The sequence below is a fragment of the Haemaphysalis longicornis genome, unplaced genomic scaffold (assembly GCF_048455015.1).
Source record: "Haemaphysalis longicornis isolate Haplotype H1 unplaced genomic scaffold, Haemaphysalis longicornis Haplotype H1 scaffold_1, whole genome shotgun sequence".
NCBI classification, from domain to species: Eukaryota; Metazoa; Arthropoda; class Arachnida; order Ixodida; family Ixodidae; genus Haemaphysalis; species Haemaphysalis longicornis.
In genome coordinates this window covers 137,732,594-137,758,069 of record NW_027526203.1, presented here as the reverse complement: position 1 = coordinate 137,758,069, position 25,476 = coordinate 137,732,594, and the positions used below count along the sequence as shown (strand labels likewise).

Below are 25,476 nucleotides of genomic sequence, written 5' to 3'. Positions count from 1 at the left end.
AATACTTAATAAGTCGCTACAAAAAGAATAATGAACAATTATGTTTTATAAATGCTACAAATATCCCAGCTAATATTCAACAAATAAACGGAAGTTTTTTTGGCAAGGCCGCACAACCAACTGCTGGCCTAAAATAACGCAGAACTGCGAACAGGAACATCTGTAATAATTAAGTACGAATTGCGTGCTCGCAACCACCCCGTAAATAACGCGCGCAGCCTACAGCGATGCCGGAATTCGCCTTTGTACCGAAACACCCGTGTCCCGAAAGGTCCGTGTCCCGAAACGCCCGTGTCCCGAAAGGTCTGTGCGCCGGAAAGAGCGTACCGAAACGCACTGTACCGAAACGTCCTGCACCGAAAAGACCGGAGCCGAGCGGGACGGCTGCCGGCGGCGGGCCGCCGCGGCGGCTATGGGGGCTGTAGAGGATGCCGGCCACTACGAGAGAGGGCACCACACGTTCCCACTCTCTAACCTGGCATCAGACTCCAGACAAAAAGTGCCCAGTAACATTTTTCTGTGAACCAATCACGTGGAATTTTATGGCGTCTTGAAGTTAACATACTGTAGTACTCAAATCCGGGAGAGCAATTGGATATCTGATCTTGCAGCGACACAGTGCTCGATTTAGGAGAGCCAAGTGGTCCATTTTTCAGAGATTGCCCATAGACGCCATTGACAAAAAGTTATATGCCCAGGTAACACGCATCGTTCGAGTTACATGATTGAAAATATACAGTAATGGAGAGTGAAAGCTGTTCTGCATACAACCGGGAGAGCAATTAGCTCACTGGTTCGGGTGAGGAGCTATTGATTTTTCATTTTTCGCTCCCTTCAGTTACGGAGCGTCGCGCCGCCACACGCCGACAGAAGGCGCTGCTCTCCGCGGAGGCGCTTGGGCAGGAATCCTGGGTTCGGTATTATTCATATCTGTTGACACCACGGCCTAAACAACGAATGCGAAGTGCAGCTGAGGGCAGGTAGAGCGCCACCTCATAATGTCAGTGCAATAGACGCCACCGCCTAGAATTTGAAACGTGGCAGACGATGCACGCTGGTGTTTTTTTTTTTTTTTTTTCTGCGAGATGCGGGCGCAAAGCGCATGCCAAGGCACAGTGGCCACGGACATGGCGGTTTTCAGTGTTGCCAAGCGAAGAAATCGCCCGCTAAACTTTTCAGTGAATACAACCTATAGAGACCTGTTTTGAGACCGAATTCTGCAATTTTCTGTAAAATTTTGGGGTTGTTTTTGAGATGTTGGACATGTTCTTCAGAAGTCGTCGGGGGTACTTGCGTTGTAAGGAACTGGTCGCGGTCAGTTGAGTAAGCTGAACATGCCCAGATGAGGTGGAAAAGGTTCGGTGTATTGTTGATGCCGCAGTAGGGGCACCGAGGACTAGCAAGGTGCCTATGCGTTGTCCACTTGGAGATGACGTCCGGAGTGTAGGCCGAGTCAGCGTAGTCTTTATTGGCAAAAGTTTATCCTGTTCTTGGCAGGGACTGCAGAGGAGCAAGAAAACAAGGTGGTGAGGCGACGGCAAGCCGTTGCCGGCGGAGGTTCTTAATTCGACGGTATTTTTTCTGCATGCCTGTCGGGGCTCAGGTCGTCCCTGGATGGACGCGGGAACCATGGGAGGATTGTGTAAACACTCCCGGGCAGCAATGCCGCAGCATTATGCACCGATAGGTTTCCGTCCGCTCCATGTGTGTGAGCAGGAGTCTAGACCAGGCGTATCTCGAACCCTTCGTGAGTGTGAGGTCTGAATTTTGTAAAGAATGTTGGTGGCCGTAGAACTGGGCGAGAAGGCCCTGCTCAGTTCCCGCAGAGGGACATGGCAGTCAGTGATGACACGGAACTTGTCGGTGGTGATAAATAAGGTCGCACTTTGTATGGTCTGAACAGCGCCGAGGATTCCGAAAAGTTCGACTTCATCAGTGAGACCATATGTGTTTGTCACGTTGCGAGAGCCATTAAGCTGGAGGATGTCAGGGCAGGTACAGGCAAACGCTGCTGTTGTGCCGTTCATGGCCGCGTCGGTGAAAATGTCTATTTCATCGGGAGCTTTGTCGTTGGCGAGAGTGCGAACATATTGTTCCCGTACGGCGCGGTTACGGCGAGAAATGGGTCGGCGTCTGAGGTGGCCCAGGGCGGGTCGCTCCCAGGGTGGAATAGCAGGTGGAAAAGTGTCAGCATTAAACGAACTGTTTAATGTGTCCCACTTCAAAATAGATTGCCGTTGAGGCATGTATTCAAGGTGCTTCTGAAAGCGGAGTCGTCTCTTCTACCAGGTTAGCGACGGGAGGAAGCGAAACTGCTTCCGACAATACGTCTGTTTTGCTATGTAGTGGAAGCCCCGAGATATGGTACGGATTAGATGTCTGTTGAGGATGTTCAGCTCGTTTAAATGGCGGGGACGCAATTCATAAACGGGGAACCCTTAAGTCAGTCGTCCGTGCGGAACGGCACGAGCAAGCATGAGACATGCATTCTGACGTGATCCGCCATATTTTCCAGAGATGCGAGTTATCAAGTGTAATGTGGAGCGCCAAGTAGCTTTTAAATGGCGAGTCCATGCAGCGGGACTATTACAGCTGCTTATCTGCAACCCCAGGAGCTTATAATGCCATTTTTAGAGGTAATAACCTTGTTGGCCACTTGAAGTTCGATGGTTTGATCCGGGCTCGTCGCGCGCTTGCCGTCCAAGCCGAGGAATTCTGTCTTTATTAGGAGATCGCTACAACAACAACAACAAAAAAACAAGATGCAAAATTTTTGGGTTAGTGCCCCTTTAAACGAACGCGAACGTTCGTTTAAGTATGCATTGCTGACGTTAATGAGTTGTGAATGCTTGAGCCAGGCCCACAGTTCCGGAGATCCTAGCTGCGGTTTCAATGGCCTTTTCTGTCTACAGTTAAACCTGAATGTAACGATCGACCTCTACGTAACGAATTCCTAGGTTTAACGAAGTTTTTCAATCCCTATTGGCACCCATATTGAAGCCCATGTTTTTACGACCTCTATGTGCCGAAGACGTTGCGGTGGTTAACCTTCACGCAACCTTGGTTGAAGGATAACTGCAACGAAAATTTACCTGCCCCAAATTCTGCTTCAACGTGTGGTATGCACCACTAAAGTCTCTTGTGACGTAATTTTAAACTCCACAAACGCGCAGTTTTTTTTTATTATAACCGTTCGAAAACACGCCACTTTAGCCGACAGAGCACCTAGCGAAGTGTCGCCACAACTGCGGCGAACTTCCGGATGTGACGTGCAGTCAGGACTCCCGTGCGGCCGTCGCCTCTCCTCAGTAGCCTTTTTACGCTGGCCTCACGCGAGTGAGCCTTGTAACCTTGTAATTCGTGCCTCTTGCGTGAATAATTGCTTTGACGCGTTGCCGTAATGCGAGAATCTGAAGAAGTTTTGGGTTGCCGAGACGTAAAGAGCAAATTCGAGGAGTGCCGGCGCTGGTATACGCGAGGCCTGTTCAGCGTCGGCCGAGGCCTGTTCAGCCTGTTCACCGTCGGCGAGCGAGTACAGCAGTTGCACAACGGCCGATTTTGTGCTCGCAACGGTGGCAGCAGGCTCTCGGTCCACTCGACGAGCACGCGCGTCGCGTGTACGGCCTACGCGAGGCGATACGCTGTTGGCGCGGTTGGTCCAAGGTATGGTTGGTCGGTGCATCGGCGGTCGAACGAGTACGGCGGTTGTGTGGCGCACTGCAAGATCGCCGCAGGGCGGCTCCACGAACGTCCGACGCGAGACGATACGCTGTCGTCGCGGCTGGTCAGGGCACGAATGGGTGCGGAAGCTGTGTGGCGGTAGGGCGTCCCTACGAGTGCGCAATACGCAGAACGGCCGACGCGAGACGATGACGCTGTTGCTGTTGTTGTCGCGGCCGGTCGGGGCGTGAACGAGTACGGCAGATAGCTGTGCGGACCACTGCACGATCGCGGCCGGTCGACTCTTCGGGAGCGCGAGTGGCGCGAGTCCGGCCGACGCGAGGCGATACGGTGTTGTGATGTTGATGATGATTAGTGGCTTTCTCTTTGAATTGAGGCGTCGGTTGTCAGCAACCGACTTGCCTGTTTTATTACGTTTACTTGCCCTACTCCTAGCTAACCTATAGATTTGCTTCCTCCCTCCCATCTCTCCCTCTTTTCTGTTTTAAGCTCATCGCCCCCCCCCCTTTTCTCCCCTCGCTGTTCTAAATTCTCATCCTTATGATTACTCCGCCTGCGTACCCACCTTTCCCTACTTTTCCTCCACCACCACTCCAGTCGCCTCACTGTTATCGCGAAGCCCCCTGGCGTCACATCTCTGCAGGATTGGCTGTATCCAAGGGATAACGCCAACGACGTGCTACTTGGACTGTGGGCCTTCGTGAAGGAGGCTTACCTCGTCAATAGAACTTAAGCTTTATCGACCCTGAACCCCTTCCCCTATTTCCCCCAACAGGCCAGAGTGCCATCCTTTCTATATAAATTTATTCATTCATTCATCGCGCCGGTCGGGGGAGGGGGGGACAAGTACAGAACGAGGCACGCGTTCAGCTCAAACAACTTCGTCAAAAAACAAATAAATACTAGCCTCTGTTGGCAACCCAGGAGAAAATGGTAGCTGCCCAGCTGGTAATTTAACCATAAACCAGCTGGGACCAGCTACCATTTTCTCTTGGTAACGTTTCTCTCACCAGTTAAAAAAAAAAAAACATCGGAGCACACTTGGCATCATTGAGCCTCGGGAAAGGTCAGTTTCACGACGCCAGCGAAGACACTGCAGTGCTTTCGTCGCTGCATGACATCATTACCTAAAGATTTGGCGAGGCACCCTGCTAACAGGAACAAAACTGCCCGTGTAAATAAAAGTAATAAAATTCTGGATTTGAACTTTGATATAACATGCGCTTAAACCGCATTCTTACACGCTAGCCCGCATGTTCCGACGCTTTCCTTCCGTGGTAGCTTTTTTCGTTCTTTTCTCTCACAAACGTACGGGATGATTCGATCGGCACAAGGCATACTGGCTGTGCTGGCGCCCATCTAGCGTTCCACACTGCTTTTTGTGTACCCATTTCCTAGCTCCCAACTTCTCTACGACGCCTCGCGATGCCTGTGCTTTCGTTTTACCGTATCAGCAGCTCACAGCGAAGCAATAATGGTTGCACGGACTTCCCAACCCCTTTCAGCGCAATGTTTGAAGAAACGGACAACACGAAGCACGTCGAATGAATGCGCGCCGTCTCCTCACAGGCAGCCGTGGGCGAATCCGCTGGCTGCGCCAACTCGATCATGGAGGAAAGGTGTAACTATAGTGCCTAGAATATTCTAGAATATCCTAGAATATTCTAGGTCGTCGATTTCGGCCGTTCGTAATGGCCGCCCTTTTTTCCAGTTTCGGTTTGAAAAGAGCGTTTTTGATCTTCGTTTACGATGCAGCGACGCATATTGGGGCCTCCAAATTTTGCATGTAGCAACTTTTAGGATAATACTACCGTAAAATAGTGCATTTAAGGAAGCAAAAATTTCGTTACAGTTGACCTTTAACCTTGACACTCTGTGTAGAATAGTACCCCGGTAAATAAAAATTGTTCACACGAGGTGTGCGAACTAAAGGTAAAAATTGTTCGCACGCTACGTGCAAATCAGATATAACAATTGTTCGCACGGGACGTGCGAATAGGGAAACCCCGTGAATTTTCGTGTGACAAGGTGACAAGTGCGGTGGCACCAGTGGTATGGTGCCAGTGGTACGGGGTAACCCAGGCATGGAACCTGGGTGCTCGTCGTGAGGATGTGGCGAGTGTGACGGTGGCCTGAACTGATTGGAACCGCGTCGAGTGTGAGTTGCGGAGAATCGTCGCTACCTGCGGCAACCACTTAGCGTTGACGGTAGAGTCGCAGGCTTTGCTGCAGTTCGGTGGCGTTAAAGCAGCTAAAGTCCTTTCTTACGCTTACGAAGGGACGTTAGTGAACCGTAAAAAGCTGTAGATTTGAAAAGCTTGTTTTCAAGTCCTCGAAAGTGCTGAAATTTGTACAGAACATTGAGAATTGTTCAATTTTTCATTATAGTAAGCATGGAAGTAACATGGAGCTATGTAGAAACTGAGTGAATGTTTGTTGCTCAGTTGATCTCATTTAACCACTAAAAGTTTCCGCTTCGTACCGTTAAACCTGTGTATAACGAAGTCGCCAAAAGGTTCGCAATTTTTCGTTACATGCAGGTTTTCGTTACATGCACGTTTCTTCGAGTTGAAGCTCGCGTGAATGAAGCAGAAACGAAACCAAAACGCTAGACATCAGTGATAGTGAACTTACCCTTAAATGATTTATGTAACAGTGAAAAATGGTGTAATTTGCGCGTGCTGCTTTCCCTCGAATTTAGTCACTACACACGGCACTCCAAAGTAGAAAGTTCACTTACCCCGTATTCACATACACAACTTGCATAACTTTTGTGTTTTGACACTTTTCGGTGCCTTAATTATAACCCGTTTCAAGGGCCAAACTTATGCGGAAAGGGCGCCTTTTCGCGAACTTGATGCTCTTTGCCTCACTCAGCATTTATTGAGAGGGTGCTAGCTGGGATACTGTACCGAGCGGCGAAGTTCTTCTTTCTTGCCGGCGGAGACGGCATTTGAAATTGCGAGCTTATCTGAAAAGACAAAACTTTTCGTTTACTGGCAGCAGAACTCATCACCGACGAACCGACACCACAGATAGCGGTGGCGACTCGCGACTACATGCCGACAGGCAGGCATAGCGCCTACCGTCACCGCACTGACACTGCATTGCGTTTCTCCAGCCGATTTTACAGAAAAACTGCAAAAAACAATGGGTCATCAGCGTAGTGGATTCGTTACATCAGGGTTAATCGCCGCCAGGGCCGTACCCAGAGGGGGGGTTTGGGGGTTCGAACCCCTCCCGAAATCTTTTCAGGCAGCGCGTAAACAATACTTACTGTTGCTTTCAGCAAAACTACCCCCTTCCCAAAATTCATAAACCCCCCCCGAAAAAAATTTCTGGGTACGGGCCTGATCGCCGCAACGCCTTCGTCACATGGAGGTCGCGAGCACGTGGGTTTCAATGGGGCCGGCAATGGGGAATTGAAAAACTTCGCGAAATCTGGGAATTTGCTGCATAGAGGTGCGTTACATCCAGGTTTAAAGGAGCCATGAAGAGAAAACACAAGTTTGGTTCATTCAAAAGATTGTCTTGTTAGAATCATACTGACACCACTTTTAACGTAAACTTCGCTCAAATAAGCTACATAATTAGGAAAAACGGGAATGGTCATGCGACCCACCAGCTCATTTCCCGCAACAGAACCTATGTCGTCACGAGCTAAGCTCTGCGATTGGCGGAGGCTGGCAGAAGCAGACGCAAATTAGGTAGAACTTACAAACTAGACGAACGAGCGATTTGCGCTTAAATTTAGGGCATATTCTTTACAAAGCAATAAGAATGATGGGACAAACAGTGGAAGTTACGAAAGCACATGTAAACATAGAAGTACTGATGCGTTCTGCTGTTCGTACTGCGCACAGCATGCTTGGTTTAGCTGCACAGCACTACGGGGCTTGGGGTTGTCTCAGACGACACTGGCCGATTGACGCAAGCAACGGTGTCTTACATGACCCCATTTGTCGAGCGAGCACTGTTTCAGGGAACGAATATTTTCTCCCAGAACAAAAACAAGCCAGGTTTAAATGCGGGCAAAAACAAACCAAACGCTTGCCACGGTATGGTGGCGCCATCTAGGTTACGGAACGTAAAGAAACGCGGGAACAAACCAACACCGCTGTACAGGGTGGAGACAACCTTTGAACGGGCCCGTGCCGCCGCAATTGGGCCAACGGGCTCAACGCGTTATTCTTTCCGTTTCCCACGAGACCTAGCAACGCGAAACAGACAATATGATTCAAACTTCTTCAGTAAACCGCGTTGCGGCGATAATTTTAGCGCGGTTTTGACACAATGACTTGCTTCGGCGGCGAGTGAGCAACCGAAAATGGCGGTGCCAGCGTATACGTGTCTCTACCCTGTACGGCGGATGCGTGAATGAAGGTACTCTAGGCTGCAGAGCGGTTGGTTCCAGTGATGTCACTTGGGACCACGAAAACGCACGATTGAGCGGGAAAATCAAAATTTTAACCTAAATTGTTTAATTTCTCAGTGAATAAAGCACCGTTTGTATCCGGACAAGCGCTGGGGGCACTATAAAACACGAAATCTTTCGAGTAAAACCAACTTGCATTTTCTCTTCATGGCTCCTTTAACTGTAGTACGGTGAAAGTGCCGATCCGTCGAACTGTAACGAGCGACGATGAGAAATCGTCGGAGAAGGAAATGTTGCTGTGCATCGTGTTAACTTGTTAAAATGTGGGCTTCAGGCACATTCCTATCTTTTGACGATTTCTCACTATTGCACACCTCCAACCTCCCCTGAACGCTGGTCTTTCTATACCCCTGCTACACTGGCGTCCAAATGTCATTTTTCTCAAATGCGAAGTTGTGCAGCGCTCCACTGGGTTTTGAAATGCCATTTGGCTTTAAGTGACATTCGAGCCAAATGAGCACCCAGAGAGACATTTTGGGCTCTCGAATGCCGTTTCTAGCATTCTCGCGCACAGCGTTACAAGTCAGCATAAACAAATACATTACTGGCGTACTTAAAACAAACAAAATATTTGTAATTGTGGGACTTCATTTACTTTTCATTCATTTACTTTTCATTGAATTATATCACGATGTAATAATTCCGTACCCTCAGCACCAGTGCGAGCAAGTGTCTAAGCAGTGTGGTGAGACAGCACAAAACAGCACAAAAAACCTCGATTGCGATCCAGAATTAAGCAAAAACCATGTGAAAGCTTACGTTATTTATAATTTGATATCATTTTAATGCCAAAGACTGCTGCTATATTTGATTGTTGCATTATTGTGTAAAAACAGAACTCAACAGCAGCAGCACTACGCAGCACGGCGAGCGATTTTTAAAGCTTTTAAATGCCATCGAAATTGTAGTGGAGCATGGCAGATTTTGAATGGCATTCGACCCTTATTTGAGTCAAATGATATTCTGTTCGAATGACATTCTAATGCCAGTGTAGGAGGGTCCTTGAAAACCCACACTAAGAGCATTGAAATTCCTTAAAAAACCCTTGAATTTCGGTTATTTAAACCAGCATCTCAGAGAGGGTATGTTTGGAATGAAAATCAGTTGTTACTCTGCGCTGGTCGTTGTATCTCCATTTAGTGTGCGCAAGGTTATGGTCGTGGATGCAAACCAGCTAGCCTACATTTCCAGTTTGATTTACCTACTTCTGCTTGAGAGCAATGGTGTTACGACCACTGTGAATGCAGCCTTCCAGCATGGAAGTCACCTTACGTGGTACAAGACAGGCCCTTCTAAGCCTAACGGCTTACCTGAAGACAAAGACCTGCCCTTCGCTGCGGACTCCCAGCAGCAGCAGGCTTCCCCCCCCGCACACTGCCTGTGTGGGGTGCGATTCTCACATTTCGGTTATTTAAGCCAGAATCTAAATGAGAGGTTATTTTGTAACCCAAATAAAAGCGATAGATTTTTTTCTTCTTTTCCCAAAATAATCTGTGTTGACACGTTCAGTTTCGCAAGCGGGTTGCGTTGTTAGTTACTTCAGGCTCTTAAATGAGCAGATATCAGCATGCGTGTTAAGAAATGTAAAACTGTAGCTGTCAGAAACTGCCAGACAAAGTGTAAATGATGTGAGTAAACCTTTCGCGAAAATTGTGTACAATTGGATGGGGGAAATGTGATGGGGGGCATGGAAACCATTTACAGCTGTGTAAGGAAAATTTTCACTGCGCCTCTGCTTGATGGTGCTTGGCTGGCATTGGTCAAAATACAAAGTTGAATTAGTTATTCATGGCAAGTGACCAAATTCTGGGCCTAAACTTTTTAAAGTATGGGCTTCATTCAAATGAGCAGGAAACAACTGCCTGCTGTTGTAGGCAGGGCAAGATGTTGGCACCCATATTCTAAGCACTGAAGGGCGGGTGTTGATGCTTGCAGGCGAGCCAACATGGAGCCGCAGCAGCGGCAGTGCGTCTCGGGACCATCACTGTGCCGGTCGTACGTGCGGTTCGTGAACAAGACGTGCCGGCTAGTGGATGTGATCTGGCTCAACTATGAAGGGCTGCGCATCAAGTACAAGAGCCTGGGACCCAACCAGGTATGCGTGCCTAGTGCTGGTGGCAGTGGCAGTGCTGGTGAAATGGGCAAGCCCAGTGAGGGTTTGGTGCGTGTGAATACATAGGGAGTGGGCAAAGCTGCCCTGGCGCCTCCATGGGCTTGAGGACATCATCCGATGGCTGCGATTCGTTTCTTTTGGCAGTTGAAAGACACGGCACAAGAACCTGAGAAAACATCCCATTACGATTTCGTATTTAATGGCATGTTTCAAGTCAGCCCTTAAAGGCCAACTGCACTCAAATTTCACCTTGGCCGAATTTATTTTGAACATACAGTACGTACCACCAAACCAACCGGGACATGACTGGTAGCCCCGTGAAATGTGGTGTTAATTAGTTAGAGAGGTTTAAAATAGCTCCGTCGCAGGCGACACTGCACTCGCTGGCGGATCACGCAAACAGCCATGAAGCAGAAAGGACATTGCGGCCGGCCAAGTGCTTCGTTCTCCGTCCAGCCATGAGAACCGGTCGAGCTCCGCTGGGCGTGCTTCTCCAAGGGCTGCTTTGAGGGCGAAGCGTTGCACGCAAGTTTGCTGCGGCCTGCCAGTCGCTTGCAGCCGCTCACTCGTCATCTGCGACGTCACTTCAGTCTGGCCGTAATGGCCGTGCGCTTCTCAATTTTGGTTTCAAAGTCGCCAATTTTTTATGGTCGTTTGCACTGTGGATACGGGTATTTCAGCTGTCATATTTTGTATCTTGCAGTCTTTTTGGGCAGACTGTACGGAAAGAAGGTTTTCAAAAGGTCGAAGTTTTGAGTGCAGTTGGCCTTTAACAAGATGTGCCAGGAGAGTTCTTTGGTGTACTCAGTGGCAACTGGAATTTGCTACAGTGCCAGTAATCGGATGAGGGAGGGCGTTTGCGAAGAGCATAAAAAAAACGTATATTCTCCAACAAACACAATGCAGACAAAAATACCAACACTGCAAACTGAATTACAAAAGAGAGCCAATACAAAATCAAAGCTAAGCCAAACGTGCAATAAACTAAAAAAAAATAATTCCAAAGAAAACACGTAGAAAAGGTTCCACCAAATGTTCACCCTGGTGAGGCAGAGCTGTCTGGGCGTTGTGCGTTCATGCGACAATGCGTGGTAAGGTGCGACGAGGCATCGGCAATGGCATCAGGTGTGCCAGGACGTTTACAAGGAAGAAACACCGTTGTCCTCGTTACAGCTGGTCTGCTCAGCAGCCGCTCACCAGGAGTTGAATCTCGGCCACAGGATGCTAAGGCGCCAGTTGGACCCCTCATGAGCTTGGGCTTCGACAAGCTTCAGGTCTCCCACCTGGACGTAGCACTCCTTGATCCTACCTCTTCCACTCCTCCCGGTGTTCTCCCATTCCAGCAAGGCCTCCCCGCTCTTTTCTTGTGGCCAGATAAGTAAAAATAAATGCAACCGTGGGGTCAACCGTCGCTTGCGCACTGTCGTCTGCTGCGCGTCCTCTTCGGTCTTCTGGCGACAAAAAAATAAGTTGCTTCGACGGCTTTATCCAAGCTGGAAATGATTATTTAGAGCCGCTTGATCGGCTACTGGATTAGTTTTGGCATACAATGTGCTGTAGGCCAAACGATAACTGCAAATTTAGTACTTCAGGTCGGACCTATGTTGTGCTGGAGTGCCCGCACATGCGCTAATGGGTCCAGGCAGTTGCGCGGACGCAGAAACAATCGCAACCTAAAAACCGGAGTTAAGATAGCAATGAATAACTTATGAAAGCCCAAAAATAAAGAATTATGCACTTTAAAACACAATTTAATGTTAAATTGTCAATTTGAATAATTACTTTGTTTTTTACCACATACGGTGGCGCAGTGGCGCCACCGTATGCATGATCCAGAGCAGGGGGGTCCAGGTGCGGGCCGTTTTTTGAGGCGGAGTTTCGCAACTGCCTACATCGAAGAGCTCTGCCAAGGATGTGCGTGTCGTCGTTCAGCAAAAAACAAAGTGGGACGTGTTTGCTTGGTGGTGAACAGAAGACTGTGTGGTGAAAGTGTAGCAAGCCAAAATAATAAGTTCTATGCATCACATGCAGGAATTCTTTGGATGCCAAAACATGAAGTATACAAAATCCCTTTCACTTGTGGGCTGCACCATGATGTAGGTCAGACTAGCAGGTGGATAAATGCAAGTCAGGAAGTGCACCCGTCCAGCTTGAAAGGACAGCATCTTGTGTTTGCCCAAATGAGTATAGTGTTCAACCACCCTGATCAAACTACCAGGAAGGTTGTCGAGGCATGGCAAGTGTCTAGAATGATGGGAGCTTGCGTGAGCCATCCATCTGCTACCTTATCTGAAAAGGAAATTTTAGGTGCTCAATAACATGAGATAGGGTATCGTGATAGTTGAATATTGTGTTTGTGTGAAATGCCAGAATGTGTAGGCATCTACTCATGCGCGGTGGTTACTGAGGGTATGTTTCGAATGAAAGTCAGGTGTTAGTCTGCGCTGGTCGTGTGTCCCCGTTCAGTGTGCGCAAAGTCACCGTCATAAATGCGAACCAGCTAGCCCGCATTTCCAGTTCGATTCACGTGCTTCTGGTTGAGAGTAAGTGTGCTGTGACCACTGTGAACGCAGCCGTCCAGCATGGAAGTTGCCTTACGTGGTACAAGACTGCTCTAACGGTGTACAGGCCCTTCTAAGCCTAGCTGCTACTAACAGCTTTCCTCAAGACCCAGACCTGCCCTCCGTTGCAGGCCCCCAGCAGTGGGGAGGGGTCGAGCAGCAGCAGGCTTCCCTCCCACGCACAAAGAGACCCTTTGATAAGTGACTTTCTTTGTGTCCCTTATGGCGGATCGTTTTTAATGCTGGGACGTGTGCTTTCAGCAGCACCTAGGGGCCATCGTGGAGACCTTTGGTGTTGCTAGCAAGCCTCCTCTCGTTGCCGTGCCATGCTCTGTGGTATTCAGCACATCATCATTGCGCCCTTCTAGTGATCACTGTGGATCTGCCACTAGATACAAATTGATTCAAATTGAGTCTTGATGAGGAAGCTGGTGAGCTGCACACACTCAAGAGGAGAAAATTCTTGAAATATACATGACCGCAAAGTTTTAATGGAAGCTACAAGTAGAGTTCTTCAAGCATGCATGTTCTGATGTGCATTCTTGACCAGATGCACACTGTCTAACTGCTGAATTTTTGTCCAGGAGCAGAAGGCATATATATAGCAGCGCGTATTCCCTATACAGGGGCATGCCACCCTCCTTGTATACCTGTTTGTATAATATATGTTTTTAGTTAATGAAGCAAACACATAATGTTACCAGATGCCGCTATATTGGCACACCCACATAATCCAGGAAAGTTGAACTACGCTGCCCGATAGTTCCAGGTAGCTTGAAAGACCTCGCACGACTGATTTTTGTGCTACAAAGTAGCAATTTGATAAAGAAAGTGCGTTGGTATTCGCCACTTTAAACAATTCATAAATGCTTTTCCAGTGGTTGAAAGCACATGGCGGAGAAGGCCATGTCTCCCTTCCTCGGCAGGGGTGAAACCTGAATGTGGGTTCAAGCAATGCAGGAAAAATTTTCATTCGTATTTTACTGCACGTTGGTGTTGTTGTAACCTGCCATATTTGTGACCCTTTTGATGGCCACAAATATGGCAGGAATCTGGCATCAATGTCTGCTCACAAAAAAGCGGTAAAAATCCACACGGACAAGCACCATCGTATGGACACATTGGCAGAAATTTTGAGGGGGTGGAAAGAAAAAAGTAAAACATAAAGCAAGTAAAACGGGGTGACATAAAAATGGACAGAGCAAATGTGCAACCTTTCTCCCTCCCATTTGGTTGCACGAGCTGCATTTTTCTTCTGCGGTCTTTTTATTTTTTTATTTTTCATATCTGTCTTGTGTAGTGTACACAGTGCACTTAACCTGCAGCAAGGTGCAAGTAAATGAAATGAATGGCCGCCTTGCCTCCTCCTCCAGCTTTGAAGCAGTGTTAACGCCCGCTTCTTTGCAAGAGCTGGGGTCGCACGTGAGCTTTATTTGTGTGGCCTACGGTGCTTGCTCTGGTAGCAATCTGCCGAAGGGAAATGTGAAGAGGGGAACCAAAGTGGCAGCAACCTCCGTGCAGCAGTGTGCCCATGCACTTCGAGATTGTGGGCGCCTGGCAGTGGCAGATTTGGAATAAGTCGGCTGCACATCACGGCACACTACGGTGAGAGCAGGCGTAGCCTGCTCAAAGCCTGTTGTGTGCCTAGGATTAATTGGTTGGCATCACATGGAACGGCTGGGAAACTACTATCGCAGAGACGCGTGTCTGACCTTGCCAGGTGCTTCGGGGCGTCCCCAAGGTAAATATAACTGGTAGCGAAGCTTCCATAGAAGCCCATACGTTCAGAAAATGGCGGCTCTTAAGCTGCTCATGGGGCTTAGCGCCATCTGTGTGAGGAGGGAACACTTCCGGCGGAACAAAAAATAAACAGGATGTGATGCAAGATCCGGTCAGAAAGTGACGTCATTTTGGTAGCATTAGCGGGAAAATTTGACTTCAAAATAGCCTTAGCAGGACTCTGATCGCTGAGGGCTCATGTCATTGCCATCTGACGCAAGTTGGCGAGCCCTTGGCGTGTGTGCTTCAAGTCAACCCCAGTTTATACTCGTGACTAGAGAAACGCACTTTAGCATACTGTCGTATGATTCGCCTCGGTGTTTATAAAAACATCTTGCATCTTCTCTGAACCTTTATTCTGTATTCATGCCTTCCACTGCTGTATAAAAGCAATCAGTTGTTTATTTTGATTGCAGCGGGTGGCAAACGTACACCCCCCCCCCCCCCCCCCCCCCCCCACGACCAGAATTTTTTTTCTGCCTTGTGATACAGAGCCCAAAATGACACTTTACCACTCTCCCGGCCCCCCTTTTATATAAAAAACGTGCCCACTCCTTACCCCGATACCAATTTCTACCAACGCCACTGCTAAGTTTAATTTCGTCGCACATACGCAGGTTGCGTGCGTGCCTTAAGTATAGATCAAGGTTATATAATGCTTGCTCAGTTTGTGTACTTCTGTTCTAAGAGAAGAAATAACGCATAGTCATGCTGTAATCAAGACATTTGAATTTTATTCCAGGATGAACATAAAACAAATTTACCACACTGCACAAAATGAGCACATATACAATAAGTACAAAATGTTCGTGGGCACTACATGCATTATGATTTTCCTTACGCACCGAAAAATTGACTTTACCCGTAACACATAGCATTATGAGCAATGAAAGCGTCAACGGCAGAACTACTTCCAAACAAGAGAAAAGAACTAGGCACTGCATCTATACGCAGAAAACCGGGCCGCAGGAATGCCGATTCACGAAAGTGCAGCGAGCACCCTGCAGCTGTCCCGGCGTCTTATCAAGTAGACAAGGGTTTCTACAGACCTTCACTCAGCATTCACGCCTGCAATTTCCTGGTTGCATTATTAGGCAAGTGTCGCAACAGATAAGTAAAAAGAGGAAAAATGGATCAATGCAAACCAAAGCGACGGCAGTATGTAAAAGCACATAGCAGGAAAGATCTGGCAGCAGCGCAGCACGGAGCAGCACAACACAGTACTGCGATGGAAATAATGCTTGCGCATACAAGTGCCGGAAGCAACGAGCACTACAAGCGTTGTAATGCCATAGAGAAGACACTGAGATAGACAATTAAAGCGACTCGTTTAAATTCGAGTGGTACTACGCCGAGAAGTCCTAGAGTAATTGACACAACTTGCTCTGAGCCAGCCTGAGGTGAAATCAAGAGATAACTGTGACATAACAAAGCTTTAGACCCATTTTTTTCGAAGCACCACCACGTCCCCTTACACAACCCCCGTGCACATATTAACAGTACAATAGTTTCGCGTTACCTGAGGAAATGAGAGGAAAATGGTGCAGTAAAACGCCAGGTGTACGGGAGTTGCTGTTGCAACTTGTACAGCACATCGTTTCTGTAGGTACCGACGAAAGCGCTCTGCTCCAACCGTTGGCAGCATCGTCCCGTAGTTCACCGTGCCTGCCGGGCACGGTACTAAACGTGTTCACCGACAATACAACGCACCTCGCAAGTCCACGCACGGAAAAAATTAAGTTCACACCAAATTAACAAGGAAAAACTAATGCAAATGCGCACCACCAAAACACACGAGGCGCGTTTCCTAGCAGACGAACTTTAGGAGCGCCTTTCCGATCACTACAAGGACTGCATCACAAAGCAATGACATGTGCCATTCTTCAGAGGGTGCTACAAAAAAGGTTTTTGAGAATGAACGGCATTTTCATAAATTATTTATACACTGTGCCTAAATAAATGTGATTCAAAAATAAATATAGTTCGTAAAATATAATTGTTGTTTTATTGTTGAATAAAACTTGGTTTTTTGTTACTAGTGTTTGTTCCCTCCTCACCTAGTCGCGCTTCAATCGCCACTCCCATAAGCCCCCATGCTGATGTCGCTGGCAATAGGTTCTGAACCGCTTTTTGCCCGAACCTTCGCTACCATTTATATTTACCTTGGCGTCCCACTCTCTCCGCACCGCACCATGCTTGGTGGGCTGAGTGTGCTGCCAAGATCTGAATGTGGGGAGCGTTTGACCTGCTTGCCTCGTGTCCCAAGCAGTGCACGGCTCGACCTGTGGCGGTTACGCACAACAGTCAGTTGAGCCCCCCCAGGTGCAGCGTTTTGTGCCCTGTTGTGCCCAGGTGTTTGACGTGGACACCTTTGTGAACCACCCGTGGATCTTCCGGGACTCGGTGACGCGGGACCACCTGGTGGTTGGGCACCAGGAGGTGTTCCACCCGCCCAGGCCGACACGCGTTGGCCCCGACGGCCGGCCCGAGTACACACGCAAGGTGTTCCTCATCACGGTGCCAGGTCAGTGGGCGAGTTGTGCAGGTAACAAGCAGCCGAGCTGGAGGGGGGGGGGGGGGGGCAGCCATGGGAAGCGCTTCGTGGCACAGGCTCGCCGCTCGCGTGGTCCGTGCTCGTAGCACTGATTCAATATCGGGGGTTCACAATCTGTGCCAGCTTGTGCCAGGGTGCACAAACTGTACCTGAAACTAGCCAATGGCCAGTTGCAGGCACTCCTTCACGGCAGCTTTGGAAGTAGCCGTCAGTGGCTGCTGCATCTGCAGGAGCATTTCACAGATCGCTCCTCCTGCGCTTACCGCACTCATCGACCCCGTGAACCACCTCGGCCCTTGTTCTGCCCCCTCGGGACTGGAGCTTGTCCTGATTTCCGCAGTAACCCTGAGGGAGTGCAGGCAGAATATGGAAGGATGTGCTGTCTGATCCCTTCAGTGAGTGGTTGCATTGTTGGGGTCCTTCCACCTGAGTTGAGTGCCTGCATGCACTGCCTCACGAGGCCCAAGTCATCCGACACCACATTGTGAGGGAGTAATTGTCCCTTTGTGTAAACTTGTTTGCATTTTGCTGCCGTTATGTTGAAATGGCAAAACGTATTGAGGCCAAGCACATATAGTGTTCAGTGGCCTTGAGGTTTCGTTACTTTATTTAGAAAGATTTGCATTATACTGAACAGCCTGCTAATCGAGGTATAACTGTGCAGATAGGTTAAGTGAAAGAACCGCCAAATCAGGTGCCTTCATTCGTCAGAAATAGCTGCACAAACATTATGGTGCAGTCAGACCAGCCCAAGAACGTCGCCCCCATTTTTATGCTAACTTTAAGTGCAGTTAAGGAATATGGGTAACTACTAGGGGTGTGTGAATACTTATTTTTGCTTCCCAAGCAAATAATGGTTTTGTTCGATAGTTGTGAATCAAAGTAAATATTGAGCCATGTTCAATAAGAAAAATGAAATTTAGAAGTTCTGAGGAATGCTTCAGTAACTAACTAACTTGGAGCAAAATAAAAGGCTCGCATAAAAGGTGTGGCAAGCTTTTCATTTGAAATAAAACAAGCAGAAAAAATCTCTCCTGCTGCTCTTAGCTGTATTGATATTAGATTAGATGGGGGAAGTGTTCACCTCTTTTGGCGACTTGAACCACACGTGCTTTGGTGCACTGGTGTCTCTTTTTTTTTGACTAACCATTTTATTAGCACATTTTAAGACTGAAAAATGTGAATTACAGTTTCATGGATTTTGTGAAAAAAAAGGAAAAAAGCAGCACGGCAAGGCTTAAAAAATGAGCCCGGTTCACGAACCCTTCGTGCTGTGGTGGTATTATCCCTGCTTGCAGTGGCTCCCACTGCTCCCAGTACTCGTCAATAGTATGGCTTTTAAAAGAGCACTTACACCGCACATGTCTTTGCGCACACCCAGGAGAATCCTAAATGTCGGTTGTCAGAAGGGCATGTCATGCCAAATATAAAAATATGTCAAAAGAGTTGATGCCAAATTGGCACAAGTGCATGAGGACAAACGTGCATGGCAAACCAGCTTCACAAGCACCGCAGTGTCAGTGCTAACTAGTCAAAAAAGCTTTACCTTGGAGTCTAGGGACATGAAACTTGACAAGTTCGTTTTTTTATGTACTATATATAAAAAAAAAGAGGAACATTGCAGGTTTAAAATCCTTTGCACATAATTTGATCAGAAAACCCATGACTCGACTGGGGGCTATGATAGTACAGTTAAAGCCCATATTAGCAAAGTCACCGGGAACCACGAATTATTCTGTTAAATCGAGAACTTTGTAAAATTGGGACTGCCATTTTACAAGCAGTTGATTCCATAAACTCGATATCTAGAGGGAGGCGCATCTCAGAAGCTACAATGACATTGTAGTTGTGGCAGCCGCGGCGCTTGCCTGGCGATAATTTAGCAGTGTGCCAGAAGTCCACGGTGAAAATAATAACAATGAAAAGCTCGGGGTTGTGGGATAAACGAATTTATTTCCTGGCAAGAAAGCCTGTGATTTCTGCCTGTGTGCATTTCGTTAGCATTGGGTGGACGTACTTTTCGTAGCAAATGCACTTTCAACGCGTCCTTGGTTCCCCCAGCAAAGTGCCTGAGCAAGACAATAGCGTCCTTCACCTGGCTTGGAGCGGGCACAGGAGCTTCAGCAGTTTCTGGGTTGTCGTCATCCTCTGACACCTCTTGTGCGCCGGAAACTGACTGTACGATTTCTTCACCGTTCAATACCTCCGTCGTGTCGGTGTCTGCATTTGTGACGGTGCTCAGATAGTTGTGGAAGCCCAGGTCTGCTGCCGCCTCATTAAGCCGATGAAGCTGTTCCCAGGAACTGGGCAGGATTTGTTTTTTTGCTCGTATTGACGGCTTGCGGAACTCGAAATACTTGCTTAAATCGGGAATGGCACTGAATCTATTTGAATTCATAAAAGCATGGAGCCGTAGAGGTACCTGCGTGGGAACCCGAGCTTGTTTGTTATATGGGAAATTCGTAAGATCGAGTTTCGTTAGATCGAGTTTTGACTGCACAAAGCTGGGCTTTCTTATCTAGACTGGTGGTGCAGCTTGAGCGCAACCATGTTATAGAGGAACAGAGGGGCAGAGTTGGCCCCATGTGCGGAGATAAGAGGCGCTGCCCAACAGCACCTATTTTGTCTTTCCATTTAGCCACCGGAGCAGTGCGGGAAAGCCCATTGCCGGCAGTGGGGAGTGCCCGTGCATGTTTTCGAACTTCGAAATACAGTCAAACCCCGCGATAACAAATCCCACGAGTATGAAATTCCCGTGGCAGCAAAAAATAGAAAGAAGTCCATGTATTTCATATCTCTTGGCAACAAAATGTTTTTGGACAATGATCCCGCATTAAAGAAATGCGCTCCAAGTCCACGCACTGGTACTTCTACACTTACATGTTCGTTCATAACGTTCGTTGTTTACCCCACCATTTTTGCGGCCATAAAAAGAATGTGCACTAAATTTAAGCACAAATAGCTCGTTCTGCAAGATCGAAGTGATGAAAACAGCGCGATGGATGGGACACGCGAAAGAAGGGACAGACACAATGCAAGTGTTTGTCCCCCCTTTCTGATGTCCCGTCAGTCGTGCTGTTTTCATTGCTTCGATTATGTACCAACTAGCCCAAGTTTCAACGCTTTTTTCATTCTGGAAGCTTATAATCCTTGTTTAATTTGCATTGGATTTTGTCGGCCTCAAGCCAATTGCAATGAGCTGCCCATAATACGTCGCAAGTTGAGTGTGGAAAAGTAGTTAGGCTGTTGCGTGTCTTTTCTCCGTTGTCCTCATTATATAGCTTATTTTAATGAAGCTTGCATTCAAAAGTGGTGTCAGTGCTTTTCTAACAAAGCAATCTTTCGAGTGAACCAAACTTGTACTTTGTATTCATGGCTTGATAAACAATAAAAGGTGTGTTTATTTGAACCAATCTGTGGAATATAGACGGGAACAGAAGTTTCCCAAGTTCACTTCAGTTTTCCTTTAAAGGTGAAGTTCAAATTTATAATTATCTATTGAGTGCTCAAGGAATCTGAACATTCCGGCTGTTTTGGTGCTGTCATTTTTTGCTGTCAGTTTTTGAGGTCAGCGTGCAATTGAACAGCATGCATCCCTGTGCAGTGTTGGAAATTCCTTGAATTTATAGCACAGACATCGGGCAGGGGATGAGAGAGGATTACACGTGGGCATTGACCTCCAGTAATGTTTGTTTCGGGGCAATAGAAATGTATACATAATTTGTGCTGATGAAAATAAAAGAAAGAAACAATGTCGTTGTTACGTTCAAAAGCTTGCATCAAAGAACCCAGCAACACTTTCTTCAACTTTTTTCGAACTCTAAAATCCTTTCAGAACATAGACAACAAGTGCAGCAAGTGCATAGAATAGGGTCCCACAAAGAATTTCATGCGAAAATTTCTGCTCTATGCCTATCAGGTAACTAGAAACTTGCTCAAAAGATTTTCTCCTCTTTCTCAGTGTTGGCATTGGTTTATGCGCTCGAATGACATCGTTTGAGCGATGTCTCGAGTATTGGCCAGCCTCCATCCAGTTGCAGCAATGAACACATTCGATAGCCACGTTAAAGAAATTTGCCACAAGTGCAAAGCAGAAACTGTAAGGTGAACCCGCTGCGGCGAGCAAATCACTCAGTGCCACGCTGCTTCCAGGCACGAAGGAAAGAGTGAAAGCGTTTGTCGGCAGTGTTGCAGGGGCCTTTTAATGCAGGAAGATCAGCTTCTCATTGCAAAGCCCGGCAGGGTGCAAACACAGGCAGCACCTGAGTTTGTCTTTGTGCTTGCCAGGGGTGATAAAATATTGAAGCTGGCTTGCAGGGCACCAGCCGCAGTGTACATCCAGGAAGCCAGCTTGTCCACGTGCAGCAGTGAGCTGGGCGAGCTTGTGGTTACCGCCAAAATGCACTGGCTGCCTTCTGCAGGGCATGTGCAGCTGGAAGACGATAGGGAAGGGTTGTGGGCCAGCAGCACATTCCGATGACGTGGCTGCACCAATCGACACCTCCTAGATAAGGAAGCCCATGCACTGCTTCGCACAACCACTTTGTTTCAGTGTCCTTAAGGGACGCGAGGTCATTCAGAAGGACAGTGAGTGAGCCAAGGTTTGGCGTCTGTGGCCCCCTGAGGAAGTGTTTCCCTTGGTACTGAGGTTGCCGACGTTACGCAGCACTTTGTCCCCGTGCTCTCACTAGAACCCGTATGGAAATATATGGGCATGAAGTGTCCTTGAAGTTGAAACAACCTGCCCGACATAAAGGTTAAAACGAAGCATTTGTGTCCTTTGTGGGGAGTGTGTGCAAGTGTGCACATTTTTGGCACAGGTGTTCCCAATGTAAAACCGACACGTCAGCATGGAGACCGGAGCTCATGCGCAAAGGGGAGAGTCACCAGTAGTAGTAGATGTGGTTTGAGGGAGCACCTGTGGGATATTTAAAGCCTGCCCCAATTTTATGTGCCTTGCATTCTGTACGCCTAGGTAGTTTATTCCCTAGAAACTCAGTGAAAATTCGTGGCACTTGTGCACCTTTTTTTTTTCTTTGTTCTTAATAAGGAGAAGTTAAAACTATAGTTTGTTATACATAATTATATCTAAGAAAGCGAAGTGAAAAATGGACCCGCATATAAGGCAAGGTGAAAAGCACAAGGTTTGTTGACGGCACAAGTGCCCTTTGACCATTGTATGTTGTCCACTTGACATCATTGCCAGCAGTTTGACATGCCTTGGAGGCAAAATCCTCTTGGCATTTTTAAGTTACAATCTCTGGAAAATAACAGTAACCACACGCAGGGCACCTACCTTCCAGTGCTGTAGATTGGTGTGGCACTATACCAAAATTGCTGGGAAGGTGTGCTGTTCCTGCCAAGTTGTGATGCGATATATGGCCTTGTTTAGGGCGAACTCTGTTTTAAAGAGGCCACGAAGACGAAAACCATCTTTGTTTTGTTTAAAAGAGCTAGCCTTTGGTAACTCACCCAGCTCAATTCCAACCACAACAGACGTTTCTTTAAAAGAAAAGACGCAAGAAATATTGCGAAACTTTAAAATTTCGCCTTACAGGGACGTAGTATGGGCCCACACTAGAAGCATAGTTATCGGTTTATTAGCTACACATTAGCATTCAAGTGATGTAGTCAAACTGGACTGGATGCACCACTACAATTGCCCAGTCCCGTTTCTTGGCGATGGCTCCGGTCAGCGGCAGCCAGTGGCACAAACATCATTCGGTGACGTATAGAAATCGCCGGAAAGTGGCTGGGGAGGCACCACTGCTTCGTGTGATTTCTTCAACATCCCCATTATTTATTTGAACCTTGCTATAAAATCGGCGTCATTGTTATTAGGACTAAGCACTATTTTTAATGAACCAAGCTTGTATTTTGTCTTCATGGCCCCTTTAAAGACCAATAGCCTTTCGCGCGCTCCTTCAACCCGAGAATTTTGGTCCGTCTGTCTTGGTTCAGCCACCTGGCCAGAAGTGATACAAATTCTGAAACGAGAAGTTTATATAGGTAAGACCTTTCCAAACCAGTCTAACACCATACCTCCTACTTGTCGATATTGTTGAGCAAAAAGAAAACGTTCGAGACAAAACGTTGATGCACAACTGGTGCTAGCAGTGTTCTTTTAATTGAAAGTGGATGTGACCTTGATTTTTGTGGTAGCCAATAGGCACTGAAAACGATGTTCTGACCCGAAAATACAAGAAGGGCCAAGCCGAGACCTCGTGGCGGCATTCAAAGAAGTCTGACAGTAATGAAAGGTTCCAGTAGGGATGGTGCGCGAGCGGTAGAACACAAGAAAATTGATTCGGGTTGGGCAGACCCCCACTGTGTTTATCGTGGGAGGAGCAAAGCAGAAGGGGAAGGGCGAGGGGGGGGGGGGGGGGAGGAGGAGAGTGGCATTTACGTGTGTGTAGGGACAGCAGAAGACTGTATCATCTTTCGACGACATTTGCATCAAAGTGTGCAGATACGTGGCCAATTTTTTATATCTTTATGCTTTAAGTGAAATGAATGAAATTTAGATGCTGCTTCTGGCTTTCTCAAATCACCGTTGACTATGCTGTGTAATGCTCAACATTTTCGTTGTTCTCTGAAAGCTGTATCAGCTGCGGAAATGTCCAGCAGCTGATATCTCCCCAATAAATATTGAAGTTGGGAAAAAGACCTCTGTACTTTAAGTAGGTTTATAAGAGGATACACCGGATATATTGAATTTTTCATGAATGTAATAATGACAGAATTAACCCTTTGATGCCCAATGTTGCAACAACTCAAGCAATTTTTTTTCTCACACTTCGTGGTTTTTTCGACATTTAACACCATCTGTTGACAGAAAAAGGTTCCCGGACCCTTCAAAATTAAAAAAAAAAGAGAGGGAAGCCCGTACTTCCATGTGCTAAAAAAAGTCTTGTTTATGGGTGTCAACTCGCATCGAGCCCGAGGGCTCAATGGGCTAGTGACGGGTAAGCGAAATTGTGAAATTTCGTTGTTGTTACAAATGATAGCAATACAAACTTTGCATTATTGTCTTCACTTGAACCATAAATCATGCTGATCAGGTAGATTTCTTCTTCAACTAATGTATGGGCAACCAGTGCCGAGTGTTTCCGAGTTCCCTGGGTCGTTGTGCCCGTCGTAATGAACCAAATTTTTTTCTAACTTCATATTTGTGGTGTCAGAAGTTCTTTTAGATCATAAAAATTATTCAAAATCTTTAAGCTAAAAACTGAAGTTTTGGGCATCAAAGGGTCAAGTCCCAGTAGGGAGAAATTTTGAATTCGAGCGGTGGTGGCAGAGCTGAACCTGTCGTCCTCCCTGCCTAGCGGGACGTGGTGCTTCTATTCTTGGAGTGGTGACTGAGAGCGCGCTGCCTCACTCCTCTCTGTGCAGTGTACTCGCTGAAGGAGAACTGCTTCCAGGAGATCCGGCGCTGCATTGTGTCCCCCGAGGCCATCTACCAGACGGAGATTCCCCAAGCCCTGCAGAAGGAGTACCTCGTCTACTTGCAGCAGGAGTGAGGCCTCCTGCTTGAGCTGCTGTGCCGCCCGGGTTGCGCCCCCCGGCTGTTTGAGCGCAAGTGGGCAGCAAGCATTCTGCTCGGCCCAGCGCCCAACTAGAGCACCTCCTAACCACTTGCAAGTGCTGCTCCAAGCTGGAGCGAACCAGGGGCTCATGACCAGGGCTTTCTTCCACTTGGCACACCAAGTGAGCCACGTGTGCAGGAGGCTTGGGTGCTGGCCACCCAGCTGATGTGTTTGTGAGCAGTCTTTGTGGGCTGGCTGCTCCAAGAATGACGGGACAAAGCAGAAGAAACGCACAACACAGACACTGGTTACAGAGTACCAGCATGCCGTTTTGCCCCGCCAAGAGCTTGTGGCAGGAAAGTGTACAAATGTGATGCAGCATGTGCAAGTACAGCTGAATAAATGTGCTTTTTAGTCATACCACTTTTGCTTGCTTAACAGTCCCCCGGAATTGATGCATGTTCGGAGGTGCATCATTGTTTGAGGTAAGCATTTCCACTTTTTTTTTTTTTTCGTATTCTCTCAGCAGCTGGTTACTTGTGACAATGCTAGTAGTTTTGCATTGCATGCTGGCGGTGTTGATCTGAAACGGTGTCATACCAATCTACCATAGCTTGAGGTTTGTGAGCTGTTTGGCTAAGCTTCATGCTTCACGCCTCACTCCGGCCCATGCCTGCTGAGACTACCTGTGCTACACGAGCGTTCGAAAAGAAATTTCAGTCGAATGACCTTCGAAATTTCAAATGCCATTTGAACTGGAAGGAGTTCTGTTGATCTACGACAGTTCTCAAAGGCAGCTGAAAATTTCTGCGTTTGTCCATCATGTT

General features: G+C 47.5%; 1 protein-coding gene across 2 annotated transcripts; it reads left to right on the top strand.

Annotated features, from left to right (window-relative positions):
* Nucleotides 1-5,686: 5,686 nt before the first annotated feature.
* On the top strand, nucleotides 5,687-25,069 carry LOC144136924 (von Hippel-Lindau disease tumor suppressor-like). Of its 2 annotated transcripts, none has more exons than XM_077669434.1 (4): nucleotides 5,687-5,839; nucleotides 10,052-10,211; nucleotides 16,922-17,093; nucleotides 24,516-25,069. In XM_077669434.1, the coding sequence occupies exons 2-4, from the start codon at nucleotides 10,062-10,064 to the stop codon at nucleotides 24,641-24,643; spliced, it is 450 nt and encodes a 149-aa protein (XP_077525560.1). In that variant the 5' UTR covers nucleotides 5,687-5,839; nucleotides 10,052-10,061; the 3' UTR covers nucleotides 24,644-25,069. The 2 variants fall into 2 exon arrangements, with proteins under 2 accessions (XP_077525560.1, XP_077525561.1); XM_077669435.1 differs by having other exon boundaries at nucleotides 5,690-5,889.
* Nucleotides 25,070-25,476: the final 407 nt, after the last annotated feature.